Source organism: Rattus norvegicus, chromosome 9 (assembly GCF_021556685.1).
Source record: "Rattus norvegicus strain SHRSP/BbbUtx chromosome 9, alternate assembly SHRSP_T2T, whole genome shotgun sequence".
Classification (NCBI taxonomy): domain Eukaryota; kingdom Metazoa; phylum Chordata; class Mammalia; order Rodentia; family Muridae; genus Rattus; species Rattus norvegicus.
Window position 1 is genome coordinate 8,494,528 of NC_141542.1, and position 24,640 is coordinate 8,519,167.

Below are 24,640 nucleotides of genomic sequence, written 5' to 3' on the forward strand. Positions count from 1 at the left end.
AAAATAAAGAAAACAATCTCAGCAAATAATAACCTTCAAAATCTTGGTTTTTAAATGTATCTTATGTGTGATCCTGTTTATATAGACTGAGTACATGCGATTATGGTTTGCACACCATGTACTTAGCACCAAATTGACTTATGAGTAAGTGCTCACATAAACTGACGTTGTCAGCTTGGCTAACTTCATCTTATTCCTGCTAAAACTAAAATTTTTAGAAACAAAATAATCGATAAGCACATGCACACACTTGCACACGTGCACGCACACACACACACACACACAAACGAACACACACACACACAAATATAATTAAAAACTATGAGCACATGAGTTAAACAAAGAGAGATGGGTGATGAGTCTGAACCTTTCTTTGGGACAATTAACATGAGTTTTCAAATTTATTTATTTTATGTATATATACTTTTAAAGGGGGAATAAGAGGAGGGAGCTCTATCTGTATGATTATCTGAGTATAAAAAGCCCTCACACACACTGAATAAGACCTTTTCAGTGGGTGGAATAGGCTTGATTCTTTGGCACAGAAAAGGCCATTCTGAACAGGACACTGATACCACGGGCATGGAGACCTCATCAAGGTGAAAAACTTCTCACGGGAAAGGACAGCATCATTTAGGCAAACCAGCAGCCTACAACGTGGGAAAGAGGGTTAATAGCTAGGCTATGTAAAAAATGAAACTACCTAAACACGAAGAAACAAAACTCAACTAAAATGTGAGATGCAGAATTAAGCAGAGAATTCTCAAAAGAGGAGGCAGGAGTGTGCGGGAAGCACAATGGGCGGTTATTCATCTGCTAAGAAAAGTGAAGTTAAATGAGGATTAAACTGTGAGGGAGCTAGGAGAGCAGGGTAGAGCAGGAGGTAATGTGGAGAGTACAGTGCTGTTTAATCTGGGAGAAGGGGTTTACAAGTAAAAACACCGTGTGAGGCCTTTGAATTAATTAAGAGGGAGGATATTTATCAGCTTTCTATTTAAAGTGTATGTTAAAGCAGTAAAAGAGGCAGGAGTGGTGGGCCCTCAGGAGGCAGAGGCAAGTGGGTCTCTGTAAGCCAGCCTGGTCTACAGAGAGAATTCCAGGGCCTCCCAGAGAAAGTCTGTCTTGAAAGACCAAGGGCAGAGACAGAAAAAGAAAAAAGATCATGCAATCCAAACATGCCATTCCTATTCATGGTAAATGTTTTATAATCTTTTGGGGTGTATGTCTGTGCGTGTGTGTTTGTGTGTGTGTGTGTGTTTGAGAGAGACAGAGACAGAAACAAAGAGACAGAGACAGACAGACAAGCAGGCATGCGCGCACGCACACACAGAGAGAGAGACAGAGAGAAAGGGAGAGAGGGAGTGAGGGAGGGAGGGAGGGAGAGAGAGAAAGAGAGAGAGAAAGAAAGAGAGAGACAGACAGAGACAAAGAGAGAGACAGAGAGAGACAGAGAGAGACAGAGAGAGACAGAGACAGAGAGAGTGCTGACAGGGAATTAAAGCCAGGACATCCTTCTAACATGCTGGACAAGCACTCTATCCTGTGCAGCATCCTCTGCAGTTCTCTCTTTCCTTTAATGTTGAAACAGTGTTGGTAAATCGTCAGGGCACCCTTGAACTTTTTGTTTTCTTTGCCTCACAGACTCTCCTCCCAAGCAGCTGGGGTTAGGAGATTGCACCCCTAAGCCCTACTTCCGGTAGGGTTCTCTTTGAAAAGTCCTCTTCTGTGAGGACCCCTTCATGTCTCTCCTTTTCCGAACATTTATAAAACACCATGCCTAAGAATCTTTTGCAGAGAATTGGATATTGCACTGGGAAGGCCCATTTCTTCATTTTGAGATTCTGGTTATAAACATGTCATAAATATAAATGCCAAACTCCGGAAATGCAGGTGTAGAGTGTCAAATTCTACTCAGACTTAAGTGATGTGGGGTTTTGCTCTAGTCTCTACGGTGCTCTCCGTTCCCCAAGTCCATGTTTTTCCTTAGGGTGATCATGCCTTTCCCGAGTACTGGTATGCTGCAGGGTGCTCAGTTCCACATCTGTTTGCACTATTGCAAAGTTTTCCTTCCAGCCCACACATCTATGCCTAGAGCTAGAGGTTAGAACCATCTGTCCCTGCTCATTAACCAACCATTCCAGATCTGTATGGTGGTTTTTTTTTTCTCTGTACTAAAATTAGGACAGTCCAGGCCCGTTGTTACACCGTTCACACCACAATATAGTTACCTATCAAAGGCCAGGGGAGAATCAGATCTTCACCACTGCAGTTTCCAACTTGTCTTCATTTTGGAGACCTTGGAATTTCCCTCCCTTTAAGTGGGTGCATCCATCCCTATTTATTTTATTTTATTTTTTATTTTATTATCATTTTATCCAGCATTACTATATAGTTAATGGCAATTTTAAGTCTCTCGTTTTGCCAGTTCAAAAAAAAAAAAAGTAATACTTTTCATCACTACAAAAAGTAGTCATGACGGAATATGGCGCTCAAGCTGTTCAGTGATAGGAGATTATCTCCACCCACCACCCTACAGCGCGGCTTTGCTGTAGGTAGGCCCCATTTCTCCGACCTTGAGAATGTTCTCGAATTCTCTCAGCTGGCCTAGCCTGTTTCTGTCAAGCCTACAGGAAATGCTCGCATCACGATTTAAATGCCACGAGGGGAGAAATATTCTCGTGCGTGTTCACTGCTGTGTCCCTTGTACCTGATATTTCAGGCACTTTTCCCAAATGGGGAAAAAACGGGGGGAAAAAAGTCCTGACGGCTGAAGGGCCAGCCTGTGAGCATGTCCTCCAACACGCAACCGGACTCAACCTCCTACATGTGGCTGGCGAAAGGGGCGAAGGGGTCCGGCCAGGCGCTGCCTTCTGTCTAGAGGTGCGTGTTATTTTCTATTTCTAGGTGCGTTTCGTTACTTTTCCATTCAGTCGCCGGTCTTTTCCAACGGGATAACCCTGTGTATTCAAGGCGCCATTTTGAGGGAATGACTGGAATAAATGCTTTCCTGACAGAACTCTGACCACAGTTCTGCACAGCACGTGTTTCAAAGCGTCTTCAGACACGGTTCTGGGGGACCCGGGAGTGGCGTGAGTCTGTCTGTCCGTCTGTCTGTGGGGCTCGGGCCTAGCTCGTCCCGAGAACTGTACCTCACGCATGCCCCACGCGCACCCCTCACCTACTCGGGTGGGCGTCGTGGGTCCTCCAGTCCCCCTGCGAGGGCCGAGCGCTGCCGCCCATTGGCTGAAGCCCACCACGAGGCCAGCCCCGCACAGTCATCCCCGGGGGCGCGCCGCCCACGCCTCAGTGACTCAGTGACTCTCGCCACGCTCGCTTCCCGACTCCATTGTCTCCGAGGCCCTTGGCTCTCCTTCCACTGCCTCCGCGACATTTTGCCCGTTGGTGGCCAGGCCGCCACTCCGCAGCTGCCCCGAGTAGCTGCTAGACGCGTGGCTTCTGTGCCATCTTCGGGTTTTTTTCCAGGGGACCTCCGGCTGCCATCATGGTGAGTCAAGGGCAGGCCCTGGGTGACAGTGCAAGACCAGCCCAAAGCCACAGACTCCTTACAGGGAGGATGAAATTCGGCTTTTTTGATGTAACATGAAGAAATGGGGGAGAGGGCAAAAAGGGGTTCCTTCGTATTTCCGGTGCTGGGTTCCCCACTGGACAGCCCCCAGGGTAAGGCCTGGAGGGCAGGAGTTGAGGCCTTGTTGACTTTGGGTCCTACACAAGCACTGAGGGGCCCCGGGAGATGGCGGGAGGCCGGTGGCCACGGGCAGCCCTGGGGACCTCGGGCTGCTCCAGGGTGGGCCAGGTGCAGGACCTGGGCGTCACGTGACAGCCCTTTCCCGCCTTTGGGGGTAGGTGCCTTGGGTCAGGCCGACTGCCACCCAGCCCTGAGGCGGCTTCCGGGTAGGGGCGGGCATAGGCTCCTCTGCTAGGTGAGGCCTAGGCTGGCAGAGGCAGGGCCTGTGGACTTCTGGATGCCAGCCCTGTCTCCCCTGGCTCAGTCAGTATGGTTTTGGGGGGCTGGAGGCGGGGCCTTCGCAGGCCACCCTTGGCCAGGCCCTGTTGACAGTGGTGCCTAAGAGGTGGAGGTGGCTTGGCCTCAGCTTGAGTGTTTAGCTCAGGTGTGCGTGGGATGGGGAGGAGCCAGAGGCCTGAGTGGGGTTGGGGGAAGGGTGAAGGAGGGGATAGCAGGACAGGACACCTGCTGAAATCCCTACTCTACCCCAGGACACTGGCTTTGTAGCTTCCAGGGTAACTTAGGCTACAGTAAGACTCTGCCTCAGAATCAGTACTGCAAACGTTGATGGCCATTTAGTCACAAATCCCTTGTGAGTTGCATCTCGTTTATAATTTTTTTCATTTTCAAGGTAAAGGAAGAAATTTATACAGTTTAGGACAGATGTTAAAAAAGAGTTGGACTTTAGTAATCATTTGTAAAAATTGTGAATCACAATTGTGAATTATCTATCACAATAATTAAGATCGCACAATACTGGACAGTTTACTCACTACATTAGTGTCAGAAATGTGATGACTTCAGGCTTTATATAGGGTAGTATTTGTGACATACATGGAAATTTGCTTAGCATAGTTATTTACTTACATTTCAAAAATGTTATCCTAAAATCTTTTAATAACTATTCTCAGCTTCTAGCAATATTTGATATGTGGATATTCAGATATAATGGAATGTGTTACTATACATAATAGGAAAGTGTGTGTGCTAGCCTCCAAGTTCATTGCTGGTATTCTAATATTCTCATTAACTCATAGCACATTTGGAGATATAATTAATCTGCCTTAAGTTTAATACAATTTTTTTCAGTATGCTATTATAGTCTACTGGTGGGTAAGATTATACTTTTCCACCAGTGTCAGTAGTGGGCCTGTAGGTGTGGGGAAAATCTCAACTATTGGGGGTAGTGGGGGCCAGAGGCCAAGGCAAGAGGATCACTTGAGCCCTTTAGAAATTCAAGTCAACTTTGGCAGTGTAAAACATCCTTTAAAATCTGTTGTACTCAAGAAATAGTGGCATGAGTTTGAAGCCAGTCTGGTGTACACTTCAGGCCAGCCAGATTTACATAATAAGGCCCTATCTCTTAACTTTAAAACTTACACTTTCTTGAACATCAGAGTTTGACTGACAAGTATTTGGTTGTCGAGTGGTTTTGATCATATTTTAAAAGAAGTAACTAAAGCATTTATCTGTTGTGGAAGTTTTAAATAAAACAATATTAAGCATACAGTAGGCATTAGGTCTTATTAAAATGGAGTTCTTTGCTTTCTTGGTTTTGAGTGTCACCTACTGGGTAAGGACCAGGATATGGTGTGCTTTCTTTAATACATAATACACTATTAAGACGAAACAGATTTTATATTTACTCAGGTGAAACAGGTAGTTTAAGCCCAAATCAAGCATCCTATGATATTTAATGCTTTATTTTCCTTCTCATTAAATTTTCTCATTCATATTACTTTTGTATATAGAATACAATTAGAAGACATAGGAGATTTTTTTCTAATATTTTTACAAAAGGAAACCCAATATTTTGAAAAATGAAAAGCAAGTTCTCCTGAAAGAATAAAAGAAGTCAGCAGGTTAAAAAAGCCCCAATAAATGTAGGTATTTGACTAAGTCCATGTTTGTTGTGTTCTGTTGTATTACCTCTTCTGTACACACATTCTCAGTTAAGTTCTACTTAGAAAAATTCATGTTAACCAATTAAGAATCTACTGTATGGTGATTGTAGAGAGTTTGGATCAGAATCAGGAAAAGGTGAGTTGTGTGTATAGACTCCCTGAAAATAAAAGATGGTGTCGTCTCTATTAACTCCCGAAAATTTCAAGATGGCAGTGGGGGCTTATATGGTGTTATTCAAGAAAGAGCTATTTCAAAACATGCATTAAACACAGTAGTATTAAGGAATAGGAACAGAATTCATGTATTTCTAAACTCGCCGGACATTAATATGGCGGTGTTAATTTCTATTAATTTGCTAACAGAAAGGCAAAGAAAAAAGATTGATTTAAGAGTTTGATACTTTTCTGTTTGGGGTTTTGAAGAGCTGTTTTGTTTACATTGGAGTTTTAATGTGCTTTGGATTTAACATACTCAGTAAAATTAAAATTTAATAATTTAATTCTTCCCTTCCAATTTGTATCCCTTTGAGCTCATTTCTCTGGCTAGGACTTCAAGAACTATATTGAATAAGTAGGGAGAGAGTAGGTAGCCTTGCCTAGGCCCTGATTTAGAGGGATTGCTTCACATTTCTCTCCATTTCTTTAATGTTAGCTACTGGATTTCTCTGTATTGCTTTCAATATGTTTAGGTATGGACCTTGAATTAATGGCCTCCCATTACCTTTGTCATTGTTAGGATACTAGTAGGATAGGTTTGATTGAAATATACTCTCAAGAATATTAACAAAACCATTGCCTCTTGTGTACCATCTGACAAGATGTCTTGTGACATCTACCAAGTTCACAGACAGTTCTTCACAAACTTCCCAAAGCCAGCAAATTGGAGCATGAAGAAAGCCATGTCCAAGGCATTCAAAACCAGCCTCCTCACCAATGCCCCCAGAAAAGGCTTTCTTAAAAGGAGGGAGGTACTGAGACAGTTGACCATCATACACTCAGAGAAGACTGTGCCAGGAGAATTGGGGAAAGATTGTGGGAGAGAGTAATTAGGTATCAGTAGTCAGTGAGTAGAAAGTAAAGTGAAAAAGAAAAAATATATAAATAGAAATAAAATAAAGTTCTTTAACAAAATGGGACACAATGTATTGCTGAGCTATACTGTGTTTACACTTGCACAGGCTTTAACATCTAGAGAGACTAGATGTGATGAAGTAGGATGCCCTTGTCATTTACATATACTATGTATACAGCAAAGATAAATGAAGTGGAGAACACACAGATCAAAGTTCCATTGTTCCCTCACACATATATGGCTCTGCTTCCCTTTATCAGGACTGTGGAGGCCAGTGCTCATCCAGGTCTCAGGGCTCAACCAAAACAGTCCCCTGTGATCTCTGGCCAAGTGCTCTTGTGTTCCCAAAGAACTCTGCCTCAGGCTGCAGAGGCACTGAGGGGCCAGCCTTCACCTTCAAGGTGCAACCACTCTTTCAGCCTTTCAAGGCTCTCTGTTACTCAACTGGAGGCTTCAGCAGAGGCCTTTCATCTCAATAACAGAAGCTTACCTGATCCAAAACATTGGGAAGCCATCCTACACTCCTGATTGGCTGGTTATCTGAGACCAAACAACATAACTCTCTTCTTTATGCCTGTTTTCCTGATTTGAAAGTAAATAATGTGATCATCTGTGGTGTTGGTGGTAAGAATAAAATCCTTAACATGAATAATAGGACCATACAGAGCATGGGCTTCACATTCTAGATACAGAGTGAATAGCTAGAGGGAATTACCAAAGAAAATAATAAGAATCCTAAAAACAATTACAAAAATAATGAAATGAATTAAAACAAAAAGAAAAGCAAAAACAAAAATACCTTGTGGGTGCTGGATTTAAAGGCATGTATTGACTTTGACCAGCTTTGTAGGTATTTGAAATAAAAAGCAAACAAACAAACAAACAGCCTTATTACACTTGCAGCTGTTGCAGGAGAGAAAGCTGGTAGATATCCTGTGCTGCCGCCCCCATGCTGTGATTCTGCAGCAGCAAGTTCCTTGGGAATAGAAACCTGTATGCAGTGGGATCCCTTGCTGGCCCTGGCATCTCAAAAATAGAGGCTTCCCTAATCCAAAACCTTGGAATCCAGTTTACTTCAGGCCAGGAATGAAGTCAACCATCATTAGTGAAAGAGGAAGGGAAAATTACATAGGAAAAATATGTGCCTTAATCAGAAAACATCCTCAACTTCTAAGACCTCCACAATCTCCACTCCTCTCTTCTGGGCTTTGCATATTGATGTTGTATAACTCCAGATGGTAGGAAAAGGCAGAGTTCTTCCCAGAAAAGTCATACATGATTTTCACCCTGACATATGTGAGGTGAGGTGGCATCGTATCACAGAGTCAAGAAAGCCGGGATAAGAACACAGAAGCCACAGATGACAATGCCAAATGGACTCCCTCCTGAACTTATGGACCCATTAAAATTGAGGTTTAGCCTAATCTTAGGCCATTCCACTCCCTGCCCACCTGCCTGCTTTTTATGTTTGCTATGAGTAAAAGTTCAGCTTGTAGCCCCAATATCTTCATGATTGGACTTGGAAATTCAGGAAGAATGATATTGGAGAAGGGATGGGTATGTGGTTTCAATGTGGTAACACATGGTCCAGGTTGATGTTTGCTCAGTGATGTCCAATTTAATTGTCTTGTTATATTTGTGAAAGGGAAGATATCCAACTTAATATATAAAAGGTACAGAAATTTATTATTTTATATATGGCCTATAGTTGATCCCTATGTTCCCAAGAAAAGGGAGTTTTTATTGCAAAAAATAGGATTATAGATCATTGATTCTGTGAAATACATGGATATGTAAATAGAAACAATGTCAGATGTCATGGTCTGTACAGTAAGCAAATATTCCCCGGTTTTATGCAGTCAGAGGTCTAGAAAAAATACATTGGCCTCCAGAAAAAGGGAAAACCTTAGGAATCGAAATGTGTGTCACATGTATTGTCTTGGGTAGTAGATTTACTTTTAAGAAAAAAACTCCCTCCTCCTTGGTCCCTAGAGATTTGGGTGCTAAGAAAAATCTGTTCCCTAATTCAGGGTTGTAAGCAACTCTCCCCAGCAAAAGCATTGATGACCTCTAATGAAGCAGAGAGAAACATCTAGCTTTGGAATAGAGGTTGCCAAACAGTATTCCCAGTGACATATGAGAGACTGGAGGAAAGGGCCCCCACAGAAATTGATCCATTTGGGGAAAGCTAGTTAGCAGGTAGGCCATAGAACTTCCCACTGACATCATCAGTAAGCCCTTCACTGGACAATCTATTGTATCTAAGAGATCCCTAGAATCTCCTGTGTGTGATGTCACCAGTGTTGTGGTGACACCAACTGCCTTTGGGATATTCCTTCAGTTCCCTTTGGGTTCACAAGCAGGCATGTTTCGCCAGCTGCTCAGGCTATTTCGCAAGGAAAGTGGAGATCAAGGAGAGACCACACCAAGGCAGAAGGAAGATGACCTCCTCTCTAGTAAAACAGGAAGGAGGAAATCATTCTGGGGAAGGCTTGGTGAGTCCTGGGCAGAGTTGGGGAACATCCTCAAGGAGGTAGGTTTGAGGTGTGCCTTCAAGGACTAGGCCTTACAAGCAGGAGCCTTGGTATTTCTCAAAGGCAAACCAAGAGTCAGGAGTTCCCGATCATTAATTTGAGAGAAAGCCAGAAAGTGGTAAGCCTTCAGTTTCTTTTCTGGAAGTTCTTTAATTGTGAGTGGCAGTTGGAGGCACTGTGAGATTAAGCATGTTTCCATTCATGGTGAGGAGTTGAAGCATTTCATCCTCTAGATTACTGTAGGTTACATAAGTCTCTGATGGCGAGAACAAGGAAGGATGTGCCCCTGGAAATGAATTGAGTTCTCAGACACTTTGGGCTGAAAAATACATGATTAGAGCTTGATGGTGCTAAGCATTATGAACTCCAGGATTATGTGCACCACAGCTGATATGAGATAATAATGTCCCAGATGTTTATGTCTCAGTCAGATTCTAACTTTCAGTGTCAGGGGTCCTATAATAGTGAGTGTGGCACGTGTATGGCATTAGAGCTTGGGAAGAGGGACATAGCTTAAGAATCCAGTTCAAGAAAGCTTTTCTGCTCTTTCAGGGATTCACCCAGTCTCTACCATTTCCCCTTCCTCAACCTCCTTTTGGGATTCAGAATGATGTTTTCTGCCCATGGGCAATAAAATATGCAAATTCACTTGGGTTTATCTATCTATCTATTTATCTATCAGGATTTGGTAGGAAGACATCATCCCAAAATGTCATCAGTGAGCAAGAGAAGTGTCGAAAGGAACTGGAGGAACTCAAACTTGAAATCCAGAAGTGTAAATTCGAGAGGGATGAACTTTATCAAATCCTGGACCTTTATATCTATGATGATTGGGACCTCAGGTAGTCATTATGCCCAGTAACCTGTTCACCGTCTTGTGTTCTGTTCTCTCTCTGCTAACCCAAGATTTCCTCATAGCACGAGAGAGTTTCACCTCTCATCCTGGATTTTAAGGAGCCTTGGCAGGCATTTGCTTGTGAGATAAGCTAGGTGCTGTGTGTTTAGGGTCAACCCCCTTTGTACTTGACCCTGAGCTCCTTGGATTAGCATTGGTTCTGTTAATAGCTAGAAGGACCTGGTCACACTTGCTGCCTCTAAGTGAGGGAATGAAATGCCTGCACGTCATCACTCTTTTACTCTGATTTTGTTCATTATACACTGATTCTATGGCACCTCCATGCATGTAGTTGGGATTCTCCTTGTGTTTTATATGGGTTGGTATGTATGTATGTGAAAGTATTTGTGGGTTTTATGGTCACGGTCAGGGAGTCTGGGGAGTTTGATGGGATCTGAGGATTTGTGTGATGGACAGTTTGCAGGTCATGATGGTGTGGAAGCCCACAGGGATCAACAGAGCACTTTGCATCTTCTATTTACTTAGGTGGTAGATAGGACTCTCCTGAGGGAAGGAGGGGTTACAAATCCTCTTCCCTGTCAAAGTAGTTATGCCCTCTGGTAATTCAGGGAACAGTAGGAAACAAGGTTTGAGAATCCCTGTTTTCAAAACAAAAGAAATGTCATCACAACTATCTGTTGGACCCAAGCCACTCCAGTACAGAGGGTCTTTGCAGAACCATATCTCCACAGTCTTTGAAAGAGTCCTTATTTCAAAATAACTCTTTGCTGATTTGCATAGAAACATTTCCTTGAAAGAATTGTTGTTGGAGTCTCACTGTTGTGTTTTTGCTCTGGTCTTTCTGTTTGCCACATGATTCCCTACCCCCTCCTTTCTTAAATTTGAATTTTTTATTGGTTTTTTTTTATTTACACTTCACCTAATTCTGAAATCAGGAGTTCAGATTGTTATTTCTTCCTTGGGCCATGTCCCAACACAGGCTGGATGTCGAATTGCCAATACTTCAATCCGAACATGAGAGGAGAATGATGTCTATGCAAATGATGACCAACTCAATAAGTGATGCCATGGAGAGGTACAAGGAGCTCATACAAGCGAACAGTTCCTACCGGTGAGTCACTGACAGAGATGAGAACCCAGCACTAGGCAGGAAATGCTTCTGTCCTGTATGACTTTGAACCAGATTCAGGGCTCTGGTTCCGTAGTGTCTGACTCTTAACAAGAAGCCTGCCTCCTGGCAAGGGTCTTAGATTAGTAACTAATGGACTCATTTGTCGTACATGGGAAGTGTGTAGAAGACACTCCAATTGTTATTTTCCCCATTGAGGATCCTCTAGATAGAAAGTTTTGAACCATGATGGGAATATCAATCAACTCTGAACCTGTAGGACTCTGACAGCAGATTTAAAGATCTGTGATGCATGAGAAACACATGGAAAGATTGTATAGCTATTGGGTCTTCAACTAACCCTCAGAGGGGATTTCCCCACTATGTGAAGATGGTTTTAGCACACCATAGATATATAAGCACCCATATGGACCATCTCTTCTTCCTTGATTTAGGTAAACCGTCTTAGTGTCAGGATTTTCAGAAGTACTTTGATTCATGTGGATTGTGGATTCTGGATTTGACCCCCTCTAGTTGGTGCTAACTTGTATAGTGTGGCTCTATTCTGCGGATATCTGGGGATGAGGACCCATGAAGGGATGATTGTACTTGCAAGAGTGACAGGCAAATAGAAGCTGGCTGGGATTTACCATTGTTTGTTTGTGGTTCAGCATCAGGCACTCCCAGCTCCTGTGTGAACAAGCTCAATTGAAGAACAAAATACAGATTTTGCTGAATGAGAAGAGAGAACAGCTGGTGGAGCAGACTGAACTGCCAGCATCCTCTGTGGAGGCAAAGAGGCTCTGTGAAGAGGCCGGAATGAACATCTGTGTCCCCAGTGCCAAGCAACAGCAGGTAGGGTTAGACCTCAGGGTCAGGTTGTCCTCATGTCTTACCATAAACATAGACAAACCACTGTAACTGTCTATTGACTGATCCATGTACTGTCCTCTGTCTCATCCAAGTGTTCATTTATGTGATGGCTTACAAGGCTTTCTGTGGAGATAGCCCTTTTTCAAGAAACGGCATGTTTGGAAAGCAAAAGCTCCTGCTCTTTGAGAATCTGCAGTTTGTTAAGGGAGATAAGTTGATCACACATCACAGCACTACATGCCATTATGTGTGGAGGGTGCTATGTGCAAGCCCCTCTTTAGACTAGAACAGGGCTTTGAGGGATGAAGCAAAAGCCTGGAGCTCATTTTCTTTACAGGGATCATTTGAGACTCCAGGAAGTAAGTAGTTTTCAAGGAGGAGAGCCTGGTGGAAATGGCAAAAAAAAGGTTCTAATTGTCATTTGTGGTAGCTTTTGTTCTTCCTCCCCCATCCCCCTCTATATGAAGATGGTGTCTGCATACTTCATAGATCTTGGGTAACTACAGAGCCTGAGGAGCAGCATATCAGTCCTGTCTTATTTGAGTGCTCCTGGAGAGTTCACATCTGGGCCTTACAATATGAAGCTGGTTAGAAGAGCAAGGATGTGGAAAAGGTTTCTCAAAGGCTGAGGGTTGGCATGAGAGATTTGAGACTTCAAGAACAAAGTTATGCGTATGTACCCCCAATTCTCACCAAGAAAGCTGCATTGCTGTGCTGACCTGCATCTTAGGGAACATGCGGGGAGGCCAGTTCATGACAAGCAATTTTGTCTAGTCATCATCCAACTTAGTCCTTTAAGCCCAGGTCTCTCAACAAACCTGAAGCTTCCTGTTTTGTGCTGGCCAGCAGTCTTTGCATCACTGGTCCAGTTCCAGGTGGAGCCCCCTCTCTTATTTTCTCAACACATTCTTAAAACATTCAGTGATTTTCAAAATAAGGATTAGATTTCTTCACTTTACCTGAACATAGGTATCCCCCTGGAAGACTCTGGTTTGTCTTATTGGTTTTGCCATGATCTTGCATGGAATCCTAGAGTGCATCCCTCTGCTGACATTTCTTTGCTGACTATATCATGGGCATGGCATTCTTTTAGGATAGACTCCCTCTCAATATTGTACAGTGCTGCATTTCAGAAAAGTCACTGTATGTTATTTATTTAGCCTTTTTCTGACTGACATTTAGGTTGTTTTAATATCACATGAACTCTAATGTGATGAAAAGTTCCTGGTAAATGACCATGAGTCACTGCCTTCTCTGATGCTTCCAAGGTCTTCTATGAAGGAAACAGTGTAATTTTAGTGAGGGGCCTATGATGAGTCAGCATAGAGCTTGATGGAGTCTTTTCCTAGAAATCTCTGTCTTGGGAATTTGATGTGGTGTTGTTTAGGCTATTTGTGCAGAACATGTAACTTACTTGTAGGACCATCAAGTATCTGCATAGAAAGGTTTCCTGAAGTGGAAATGAGTACAGGCCAGGGCAGCACAGCCTGCTTGAGTCTAAGAGACTTGTACACAGCATTGTTCCCAGTAATTCCTCACTCAACAGGAAATGTGGTGCATAAGAGCAAAGTTTTCATTTGTGCATGTGAGTGTGTATCTGTGTGTGTGTGCCCGCGCACGTGCGCATGTGTGTGTGTGTGTGTGTGTGTTTCTGTGTGTGTGTGTGTGTGTGTGTGTGTGTGTGTGTTTACCAGCAGTGGCTGAGCATGTTTATTCTCATGTTGTGTCTTTTTCTAATGCTGGATGATTTTTCAAGTCTTTTTGGTATGGGAATTTATATACAGGAGTGTGGGTGAGTGTGTGTGTGTGTGTGTGTGTGTTTGTGTGTGTGTGTTTGTGTGTGTATGTGTTTTTTCAGTAGTGAACGTCTGTTTCCCTCTATTTCCAAGTTTCATGAGAAACGAACTCTAAGAGTTCACTTTACATCCATGAAACATGAAATACAGCTGCCCAGTCATTTGGCATCTCCATCTAGCTCTGTACAGCCAAAGGACACTTAACTTATTAACTAATTCTGTTTTCAAAAAATTCATAACAGAATTATCTTGCAAAGTCTGGGGAGGAGTGGGAAACATGTTCAAGTGAGTCCGGTTTCACAGGGGTAACAAATGGTAAAGACCTGGATCTTGCAGGTCCCTTTTTGTTATGGTGTAGAAGCAGGACAATAAAGTTCTTTAGAAATGCAACCCCCAAAAAAGAGGACACAAAAACACCTGTAAAGTTAGATTTTCAAGTGATTAGGGGAAAACTACTGATCTGCATTGAAATCCTTTGGAGCACATCAAAGGAAAGGAGTACAGGGAGGTAAGGGCAAGGCTTCTCTATAAAATCCATGAGTTTATGCTGCTTCTCTGTTCTTTGTGAATTGTGAAAGCCCACTGGAAGGTTGTGTCACTCACTGTGTCTTCTCCGAGGTTGCTTTCCACATTGCCTGCTACCATTTCTTTCCAGCTACCTTGGCAACTCCAGCTTCCCCTGGGCTGTTGGCTTGGATTTTATTCATTGAGAATTTGAGTTGCTTGGAGTTGTATCATCATACAGCAAAAGTCCCATATGCTGTGGTGCAAGAACAGGACAGTTTCAGGAGCCCCTTTAGGTGCACAGATAATCCAAAGCACTCCCCTATGTTATCTGTGTAGTATTCTGCAAGTGCTGTTAATCAACATCATTGTCTCTCAGTTAATTTCAGCCTCAGTGAGGTTAGGAGAAATGATGAACTTCAGATGGGTCTGGGAGTGTAAGAACAGGTAGCCCTATGAGAAGCCATGTTCAGAAATTGGAACAGAAGTTTTAGTTAACCCAGTGATTCCACAAAAAGGAGTAGGTGTTGCCACTGCAACTAGGGAGCATCAGTGTTGTAGTTGTCCCAGAGCAGCCTGGAAGGAGAATCAATCCAGACGTCCATCAGCCAAGGAGTAAAAATGTACCATAGGGTGGAGCCCTTTATGGATTCTTATTCAGTGTGAGATAATCCATGCAAGCTTTTACTTACTTACTCACTCAAAATATCTGTGGCACAATCACATTACCTGGAGAAAATTTATTGATTTCGATCCTGGTTATGGAGATTTCCTATGATTCTAGCTTTGGGCATGAAGTCACTCAGGCTATGGTAAAGAGAGCTTCGATTAGAAGAAGCTGCACACTGTGGGGAAAGTCTGAAAGAATGAACAAGAACAAGAGTCTAGTCCACCACCAACATATGATCCCTTGCTGGGGAACAAGACTGCTCTACATAGCCTTGGGAACTTGCTAAGCAAGATTGGTAATAGGGAAAGAACCCTGAGTCTATATCGATTTATAAGAGGACAGCACATCACTGACTGAGCTGTTTATAGGCTCTTGTCACTATGCCACACAACATTTTTTTTTATGCCTCCAGCATATCCTGGGGAATCTTTACATTAAGCATTAATGTTCAGGTAGGAACACAGGCTGGAAGAAGCCATTTGAATATCCTTCCCTATATAAATACCCTTTTTGGGTGAATGACCACCCACATGGTTTTCAGCCTCAGGCAGCTAAAGAGCTACTCAGAGTATTGTTCTGGTACAGTTCATGTGAATTTTCCCCATGAAACAATATATATGATCCTTTGGATTTCTTGGTATTTTCTACTCCTTTCTTCCTGTGATCTCTCCGGAAAGATCTAAGGTCATATTCTCTTCTGTCCTCTCACAAATTGCCTTGCACTAGCAATAGACTTACAGGGGTGCTGGTGTGTTTCTACATCACAATCACCTTTAATGTCCATGTGTACGCTGGGAAGATTTGCATGGAGCACATTCTCAGTGATTACAGGATCTATGCAATTCCCATGGATTTGATGTGAGATGGCTTCTCTGTGTATTTGCAGGTACAGCGGTTAAAATGGAACCTAGGCAGGTTCCTTCACTGCAAACATAGTCAGAACTTTCACCTCAATTCTGGGCATGTTCTCCAGAAGGCATCCACATGGTATTCTAGGTTGCTCATAGCTCTCTTGAACTGCGATTCAGAGACAGCTACAATGTTATTATTCAATATATTATACCTGGACCAGTGGAAAAATATGCTCATTTTTTCTAAATTCCAGTACAGTGCATAGTCCACAGTTTAAATTCTAGCAGTTTTTAAAAGCTGAGATATAAATCCAAGCCCAAGTACTCTATGACACTTGAGGATGCAGGGACTTACCTCAGCTGACAGGTCATGCTGGATTGTCCAACTGAATAGAGCTGATGTAAGAGGGAGAGCAGAATAGACAACCCCTCACTAAACCTTTTTTCCCTTGCTCTGCCAGGTCTGAAATTCTCCAGCAGAAACTCAAACATGACATAGACCAGGACAAGATCTCCCTTGGTGAGAAGTGGTACAGGAGGAGCGCTAAGTGTGCACAGCAAATACACCACTATTGCATCTCATCTGTAATGTCCATAGCAATTGTGGACTGCATTTTCCTCCTTTAGTTTGATTTCTTTGGATTGAATAGGCTGTACTTTCACCTCGCCTCTCTCCAGCAAGTGTACAGTTTTGGAGGGACCCAGAGAAGTGCTGATGCACATCAATCAAGAGCTGCTGGTCATCCAGAAAGACTGTGCACGTGTAAATTTGTACTTGTCCTGATGCGTCATCCAAAAGGGTTTCATGGAGATCAGTTCACAACATTGGAAAGACTTTGAGACAAAGACTGTGATGTATTTTATGCTCGGTATTGGATGGTCTTGTCCTTCATACCCCACTCCAATAGAAGAGACCTCCTTACATTCCGCTTGAAAAGATTATTACCATCAGTAACTGCTTATCTATTATGTTCCAAGGCCAACTACGGGGTATAAATCTGTTCTGCAGAATGAATAGCAAAAGAATGTTTAGCACAATTCCTCTGTTTAGATTTTGGTTTGAGTTTTGATTATTTTGGTTCTTTGGTTTTTCTTGTATTCATTTGAAAGTTTGTTATTTATTTGTTTTTGTTTTATTCTTACAGTTGATTCGCTATTTTGATAAGGATATAGACTGTATATATTGACTACCCACATCTGGTTACTATTGAGTAAACTGGATGTATTCTTTTAAATAAAACAGTGATCTCAAACTCTTCACTCTTAAGAACCTTTTTATTGATCATTAGTGTCACCATCTGAAATCCCACAGCTATCAGGTAGCGATGGATCTCTGCATTCTCGTGGGGACTGGGCATCATAATTACTTCCCAGTCAGACTGAGATACAAAAGCCATTATACAGTCACTGTAGACTGTGTTTCCAACTGTGTGAATACCATGTTCATCATGCAAAAATTACCCACGGTGTAACCTTGTTGTCAGTATTTAGATACCACTTAATTATGCTGTTTTGTGGATGAGAGTGTTGAATATATTAATGGGATATACATCAGGTTTTCTGTAATATTTCCCAGGAAATAAAAGCATGGGATAAGGGAGATTAAAAGCAATCAGGAAGCCAACACCCAAATTTTGTTTTGGAAAGAACTGAACACCCAGAAATTTGGATGATCCTGACCACAGCACAGACCGTCACTTCTGTCCACCTCTGCACACATCCCTGGCCCAAGAGGAAACTGCACAGTGCCTCCGATACAGGAATATGAGAGCAGTCAGCGACAGGAACCTACTTGGTCCAGCCTGGACCCAGAACTGAACTGAGTACCGAGAATATTTGAAGAAAACCAAAGGCATAGTATTCTGTGTTTCCTGATTGTGGCTTTTTTTAACACTCTAAATGCGATTTTGTTTTGTTTTGTTTTGTTTTTGGATATTTTTTCATTTCCATTTCAAATGTTATTCACTTTCCTTTTTTCCCGGAAATAAGACCCCCTATACCATGGCACTCCCTTCTTCTATAACGTGTTCCCTTTCACATCGACCCCCTTTCCCTACTCCTGACATTCCCCTACACTGAGGGTCCAACCTAGACAAGACCAATCGTTTCTCCTTCTATTTGTGCCCAATAAGACCATGCTCTACTACATAAGCATTTGGATCATAGGTCAGTCCATGTATAGTCCTTGAGTAGTGGTTTAGTCCCTGGGAGCTCTGGTTGGTTGGCATTGTTGTTCTTATGGGGTTGCAAGTCCCTTCAGCTCTTTTAACCCTTTCTCTAATTCCTCCATCTTGGATCTAGTTCTCAGCTCGATGATTTATTGCTAGCATTCGCCTCTGCAATTGACATGATTTGTCTGTGCCTCCCAGTAGATTGTTATAGCAGGATCCTGTCATCATGGTCTCCTTAGCTGCATCAATCTTATCTACTTTTGGTTGATATATATACATATATATATATGTATATATATATATATATATATATATATATATTCACTGTCTGCTCCAAACTTTTGCCTCCATATCCCGACCTATGAATATATTTGTTCTCCCTTTTAACAAGGAGTGAAGCATCTGCATTTCAGTGGTCCTTCTTCTTGAGAGGCAAATGCTAGCAGCAAACATTGAACTGAGACTGGGCTTCCCATTGGAGGAAATAATGAAAGTATTGGAAGACCTGAAGGGGTTTGCAACCCCATAAGAACAACAATGCCAACCAACCAGAGCTCCCAGGGACTAAACCATTACCCAAGGACTATACATGGACTGACCCATGGCTCCAGCTGCATATGTAGCAAAGGATGGCCTTGTTGGGCACCAATGGAAGGAGAAGCATGTGGTCCTGCCAAGGCTGGATCCCCCAGTGAAGGTGTATATGGGGGGGGGGACAAATTGGGTGGGGAACATTGTTATAGAAGAAGGAGAGTGGGATGGGATAGAGGGCTTATGTTCGGGAAACCAGGAAAGGAAATAACACTTGAAATGTAAGTAAAAATTATTCAATAAATGAAAAAAATCTGAAAAAAATGAATTTGTGACCAATGGTGCTGGGTTAATTCCTCACAAGTTGATCAGATCTTGAAGAAGTTCACATTGATAGATTTCTAGGGTAGGAACTCCCAACATTCCCTGCTTCAGTAAAAATAGGGCTATGTATTCAGGCCCTTCTCAGCGTAAGAGACACAGACTGTCCCTTCACAGATCATGGGAGACAAAAAAAACAATGAAAGTTCCAAGCCTATACAGCTGGGTGTGGTCGTGGTTTGGCCTTGTCTACCTGGATGGTTAATCACAAGAGTTCCACTTTTCTGTATTTGAAGTATGGAAATGAGCTGGAGAAACGAATCAGCAGTTAAGCACAGTGGCTGCTGCTCTTTCAGAGGACCTGGGTTAGAGTCCTAGTACCCACATGGCAGCTCTCAACACTCCATAACTCTAGTCCCAGGGATCTCATGCCCTCTTCTGATCTTTCTACACACCAGGCACACACTACTGCCCAGATATACATGCAAGCAAAAGACCTGTGGACATGAAAACAAAGAAACAAATACAAGCGAATAAATAAATCTGTGGAAACCACTATATCTCAACAGAGCATAGGTTTGCTACAAAAATAAATGAACTTTTTTTTGTCATCTACATGAATTTATTCATACTTTCTTAAATAAAAGATGAAAAGGAGGAGAAGGAGGAAGAGGAGGAGGAGGAAGATGAGGAGAAGAAAGAGGAGGAAGAAGAAGATGAGGAGAAGTTGGAAGAGGAGGAGGAAGAAGAGGAGAAGTTGGAAGAGGAGGAGGAGGAGCAGGAGGAGGAGGAGGAAGAGGAGGAAGAGGAGGAGGAGGAGGAAGAGGAGGAGGAGGAGGAAGAGGAGGAGGAGGAAGAGGAGGAGGAGGAGGAGGAGGAGGAGGTGGTGGTGGCCAGGGAAGTTATTCATAAACACTGAACAGGAACCAAGACTCCAAAACTTGAGTACTCCTTGTACCCTCAGCCTCCAACCCTCCCGGAGTTCCTTTCCAACAAGACACCCAGATCAGCAGCAGAGGTACCTGGGGTCAGCACTCAGATTGTGAACAATGGGATGGAAGGGGAAAGTTCAAAAATGGAAGCTGAGAAGGGGAAGGGATGAAGAAGAGAGATCCTAGGCTCTAGAGGACAGTCTGCCACAGGAGGGGAATGTGAGCCAGTATGGGGGAGCCCATACTGTGGCCCATGCTCCCTGGACCCCAGAGCACCCCATGGTTTGTTCTTCAGTCCACTCCCCTATTCCTGAAGCCTCACAGGCCCAACTCCAAGTCCTCCAGCCCCTCCTCCAAAACCCTGTGCCATGTCAGCTTTTCCAGCTGTTCTCTGTTGAACTTCCCAGCCTGGAGGCGTTACTGCAGCTTCTCCACCTGTATCAGCTTCTTCCTTAAGTTCCTGATCTTCTTGTCTTTCTCTGTGGTGGCAGCAGAGTCGGGTGCATGGAAGGCAGCTAGAGAGGTGGCCTGGGGGCCATGGTGAGCACTGGGTGTCTGGGCTGAGAGTCCCAGAGACACCTTATCAAGAGTCCTGCTCAAGGCCTCTGTGTCTTTCTCCTGTGGCTGTCTCCTATTCTCCTTCCACTTCAGGTTGCGTTTGGCTGTCTTGGAGAGGCCTGCTTCACCACTGTCAGGTCTGGATGAGGTGACCTGTGTGGAGGCCTCAGGGCTCTGTCCTGGGGAAAGTTCTGGTTTACTCTTGAAAAACTTCACTTGTTTTCATAGGCTTGGTTTCTTGGAGCACATATCCTTCTTTGACCCTCCGCTACTTGTGCTGTGTCCCATCGGGTCTCTGTGTTGATTCAATGTAGTTGCCGACGGTCTTGTCAGTTACAATGGGAGTCGCCATCTTGAGAACCAGAACCCGATAAATGAATTAATAGGGGTGATAAATGGAATTGTCCTTCATTTAAGTTCTTGATAAATGGCAGCATTCATTCCTTTTTAAAATTGCTTTTTAGGTGACCTGGGTTGGATCTGGAATTGTGTTGGGTGGTTTTGAGTTTGAGAACTCAATAGACTATGCCTTTTATATGCATCATTGTTGCTGTCTAGTGGATGAGTTAGGTCCATTTTAAACCTAATGCAGGCACCACACAGTGAGTTTGGAGAGGACGTACTGAGAACAACTCCCTGGGCTCTAGCTGTCTTCTAGATAACCCACTGTCTCTACATGGAAACCTTGCTCAGGCTACCTTCCTCATTTCCACCACCTTATGTCACCGACATGACAGATGCCTGAGAAACACTTTTCTTCAGCCAGATCTGCCTCTTCCCAGGTGCCCCTTGTTCTATGTCTAGAAGGTTCATTCAGGTTTGTCTCCTCCCACAAACCCTGTGTATCCTTCAGAACACAGTTGAGTTCTTCCCAGCATATGGAAATAACACCAGACAATGGAGACTCTAGAGTCAGGAAAACATCTAAGAAGCCAGGGCACTCAGATTGCACAGGATCCTGATAACCAATGGGGAAGACAGGGTGGATAGACAGATGGCCACTTCTCTATTCAATATTTGAAAGCGCACATTCACTTCATAATTCAGGAAAGTCTCTACATGTATACCTGTAAATAGCTCAGCTGATTACTACTAATTGCTGGTTTGCTCTGAGTTAACTTCTAATCCAGGAATACTTCAAGAGGAATACTTCAAGGTTTGGCGGCCATTGCGTATTCAAACCAGTTGCAGAAATACCAAGGAGGGAGAGCTACAGGAATATTAAATACAGAAGGCCCTAGCATGAATCTCAGGAACAAGGCAGCCACCTGACCAGAGGAGCAAGCCTGAGCTTTGAAATGAAGGACTTTGCTCCCACTCACTCCTGGCTGGAGATGAGAAGGAAGGTAGGACATTAATCTCAGATCTCTAGCTCCCAGAGCATAGCACAGCGTCAAGGTTCAGTTCTTTGTTCGCTATTGTTTTTTTCATGCTGCTTTTAGGATTATTTCTTTTAGTTTTCTTTCCTTTTCTTTTTTCCTTTCCTTCCTTCCTTCCTTCCTTTGTTTCTTTCTTCCTTCCTTCCTTCCTTCCTTCCTTCCTTCCTTTCTTCCTTCCTCTCTCTCTCTCTCTCTCTCTCTCTCTCTCTCTTTCTTTCTTTTTTAATACAGGGTTTCACTGTGTAGCTCTGGTTCTCCTGGAACTCGATCTTTTGACCACTATGTCCTTGAACTCATAGAGATCTGCCTGCCTCTGCCCCACAGGTGGTAGGATTAAACACAAGGCATGCACTATCACTGCCTGGCTAGAATTATTTCTTTATTTTGTATTTTTGACCTCATGATTGAATGTCACAGAGAGTTTCTTCTCTGATTCTGTCTGTTTGGACTTCTACATGGCTGTTACACCTGCAAGCTTAATTCTTTCTATACATTTGTGATGATTTCTGCTAGAATTTCACTGAAATATAAGTCTGTCTCATCCATTCGATGTTACTTCGGCTGTTCCCTGCTATACCCCATGAATTCTTAGGTTTGGACTCTTGAATGTGTCCCAGGCTCTTTGGGGATATTGTTCATCCTTCTTATTTTTCCTCCTTGTCCTCTACCCCTGAGATTTGTTCTTGTGCATGATCTTATCTCTTAATGACAGTCTTGGTTGTGGTTTCTACCAGTTTGACCATCCTCTTCAAATATTTTTATTTATTTAGTTTTTAATGTTTCAATCTCGTTGCAAAGTTTTTCCTCCATATTTTGAAATTCTACTACTGTGCTCTGAACTATTATATTTGCTTTCAAGGCTGTCTGGACAAGATTTTGGTTAGATTTCCTTAATTCATGAATTTATTTGACTCTTTATGATCATCAATTCTTTTGAATAGTAAGGCTGTAGATTCTTTCTTGGACATTTCAATTACTTCTGTATGGGATACTGTGATTTCCGTAACTTAGATCTGCATGCAGTCCAGCTATGATGACTGGGGGAATTTGACTTTGATTTCAGATGAGTGACAGAGGCAATCTAGTCCTTGCTATGTGCCAACAGGATCAAGCATGGGGCAGCACCTTAAGCACCAAGGTGACCAGATGGAGTCAAAAGTTTGGTCACCCCCAGATTCTACAAACCTGTTGGAGACTGGATACCCAATTTCAGACCAGATAGCCTGTCTACAATCATGGGACTGAACACAGTGCTACAGGCCCAAAGTAACCTCTAGAACCATAGAAAGGGAGACTTGAGGCCTGGCAGTAACTTTTGGCACCTCAGACTTCAGGATTTCATACCCACATTGATGTCAGATACCACTGGAAGCAAAATTGCAGTATTTCGAGGGAACCCTGAGCAAACTGGAACCACACCTCAGACCCTGTGCTGACCTGGTCTGGAAATGTGGTTGCAAGGTACTCTCTGGTCCTGCAGGAATTGGAAGTCTGGATCCAAGACTAAGTCCCACATAAGCTGGAGGATCAGTCACAGGCACACTCTAGACATCAGGCATTTCTGCAGAAAAAATAATTTTTCATCGGTTCATGTGCTGATAAACTCTGAGGCTGACTCCACATGTTCCCTTGAGTACCCACCAGGAGTGGTACATGTGGATTATGATAGTGGTTCTGTTTTTAGTTCCTTCAGTAGCCTCCACATTAGTCTCTACAGCCTTTATGATAATTCACATTCCTACCAGCAATGTAAACCTATAGTCATTTATTTCTGTATTAAAAACCAAAAGCACAAATACTATTTGGATGTGTGACTGATATATATGTCAGGGGATATGTGTACCACAGGGCAGAGCTGAGGGTTAGAGAGAGTCTGTATGGAATCGGTTCCTTCTCCCACCTTTACATTAGTTCTAAGAATTAAACCTGGTAATCAGGCCAGGATCTAAGTTTCTTTACATACTGAATCATCATTTTGCCTGGGATGACATGGAATTTCAGTGGAGTTTCTATTTGTATTTCCTTGGTGGCTAAAATCATATTTATTGGTTATTTGTACATCTGTTTAGCAGTTGAGGGCTGGAAGTGTGGCTTAGTGGTAGAATATTTACCCAGCATCCAGTTCTGGCTGCAGGCCCGAGTCATACACACACACACACACACACACACACACACACACACACACACACACACACACACACAATCCCACACACAATCACACACACAGAGAGAGAGAGAGAGAGACAGAGAGAGAGAAACACACAGATGTTTACACATGAGACACAGAGTCACAAAGACACAGAGAGACAGAAACTGACAGACAGACAGGCAGACAGACAGAAATTTCTGTTCAGATCATTTGCTCATCTCCTAACTATATTGCTTATTAGCTATTGTTTTATTTTGGTTTGGTTTTGAGATAAGATCTTACTGTAAAGCCCTAGACGGTCTAAAACAAGCTATGTAAAGAGGATGGCCTAGACTTCACAGAGTTTGCCTGTTTATGCAGACACGAGTTGGGATAGGATGTGCCACACTGTCCTTCCCTACTTTACTTCTTTATAGGATGGAGATTTATTCTGGGTTAGATGAATGATTGAGCAAAGATATCCTCCCCAAGAATACTTTGGGGCTTTAGTTACAGTGTTTGATCTATTTTGATTTGATTTTCATAGAGCAGGAGAGACGGGGATCTACTGTTACTCTTCAATGTGTAGCTACTCAATTTGCCTGACATCACCTGTTTAAGAATACATTTTCTCCAACTTTTCTCCAGCACACCTTTATTAAGTAAGAATCAGATGGCTGTGACTACATGGCTTATTTCTCAGTCCT

General features: G+C 43.0%; 1 protein-coding gene and 1 pseudogene across 4 annotated transcripts; one reads left to right on the plus strand and one right to left on the minus strand.

The window, feature by feature from the left end:
- The first annotated feature begins 2,575 nt into the window (after positions 1–2,575).
- Spetex2el10 (Spetex-2E protein like 10) lies at positions 2,576–17,169 on the plus strand. 4 transcript variants are annotated; one of them, XM_087568284.1, is made up of 5 exons: positions 2,576–2,880; positions 9,938–10,097; positions 11,091–11,222; positions 11,891–12,074; positions 16,375–17,169. In XM_087568284.1, exons 3-5 carry the CDS (start codon positions 11,137–11,139, stop codon positions 16,378–16,380), a joined length of 276 nt encoding a protein of 91 aa, XP_087424410.1. In that variant the 5' UTR covers positions 2,576–2,880; positions 9,938–10,097; positions 11,091–11,136; the 3' UTR covers positions 16,381–17,169. The 4 variants fall into 4 exon arrangements, with proteins under 4 accessions (XP_087424410.1, XP_087424409.1, XP_087424411.1 ...); XM_087568283.1 differs by lacking the exon at positions 2,576–2,880 and adding an exon at positions 3,008–3,505; XM_087568286.1 differs by lacking the exon at positions 2,576–2,880 and adding an exon at positions 8,954–9,216.
- A 2,926-nt stretch (positions 17,170–20,095) lies between these two features.
- Positions 20,096–20,787, minus strand: LOC134480312 (partner of Y14 and mago-like; annotated as a pseudogene).
- Between the last annotated feature and the right edge of the window lie 3,853 nt (positions 20,788–24,640).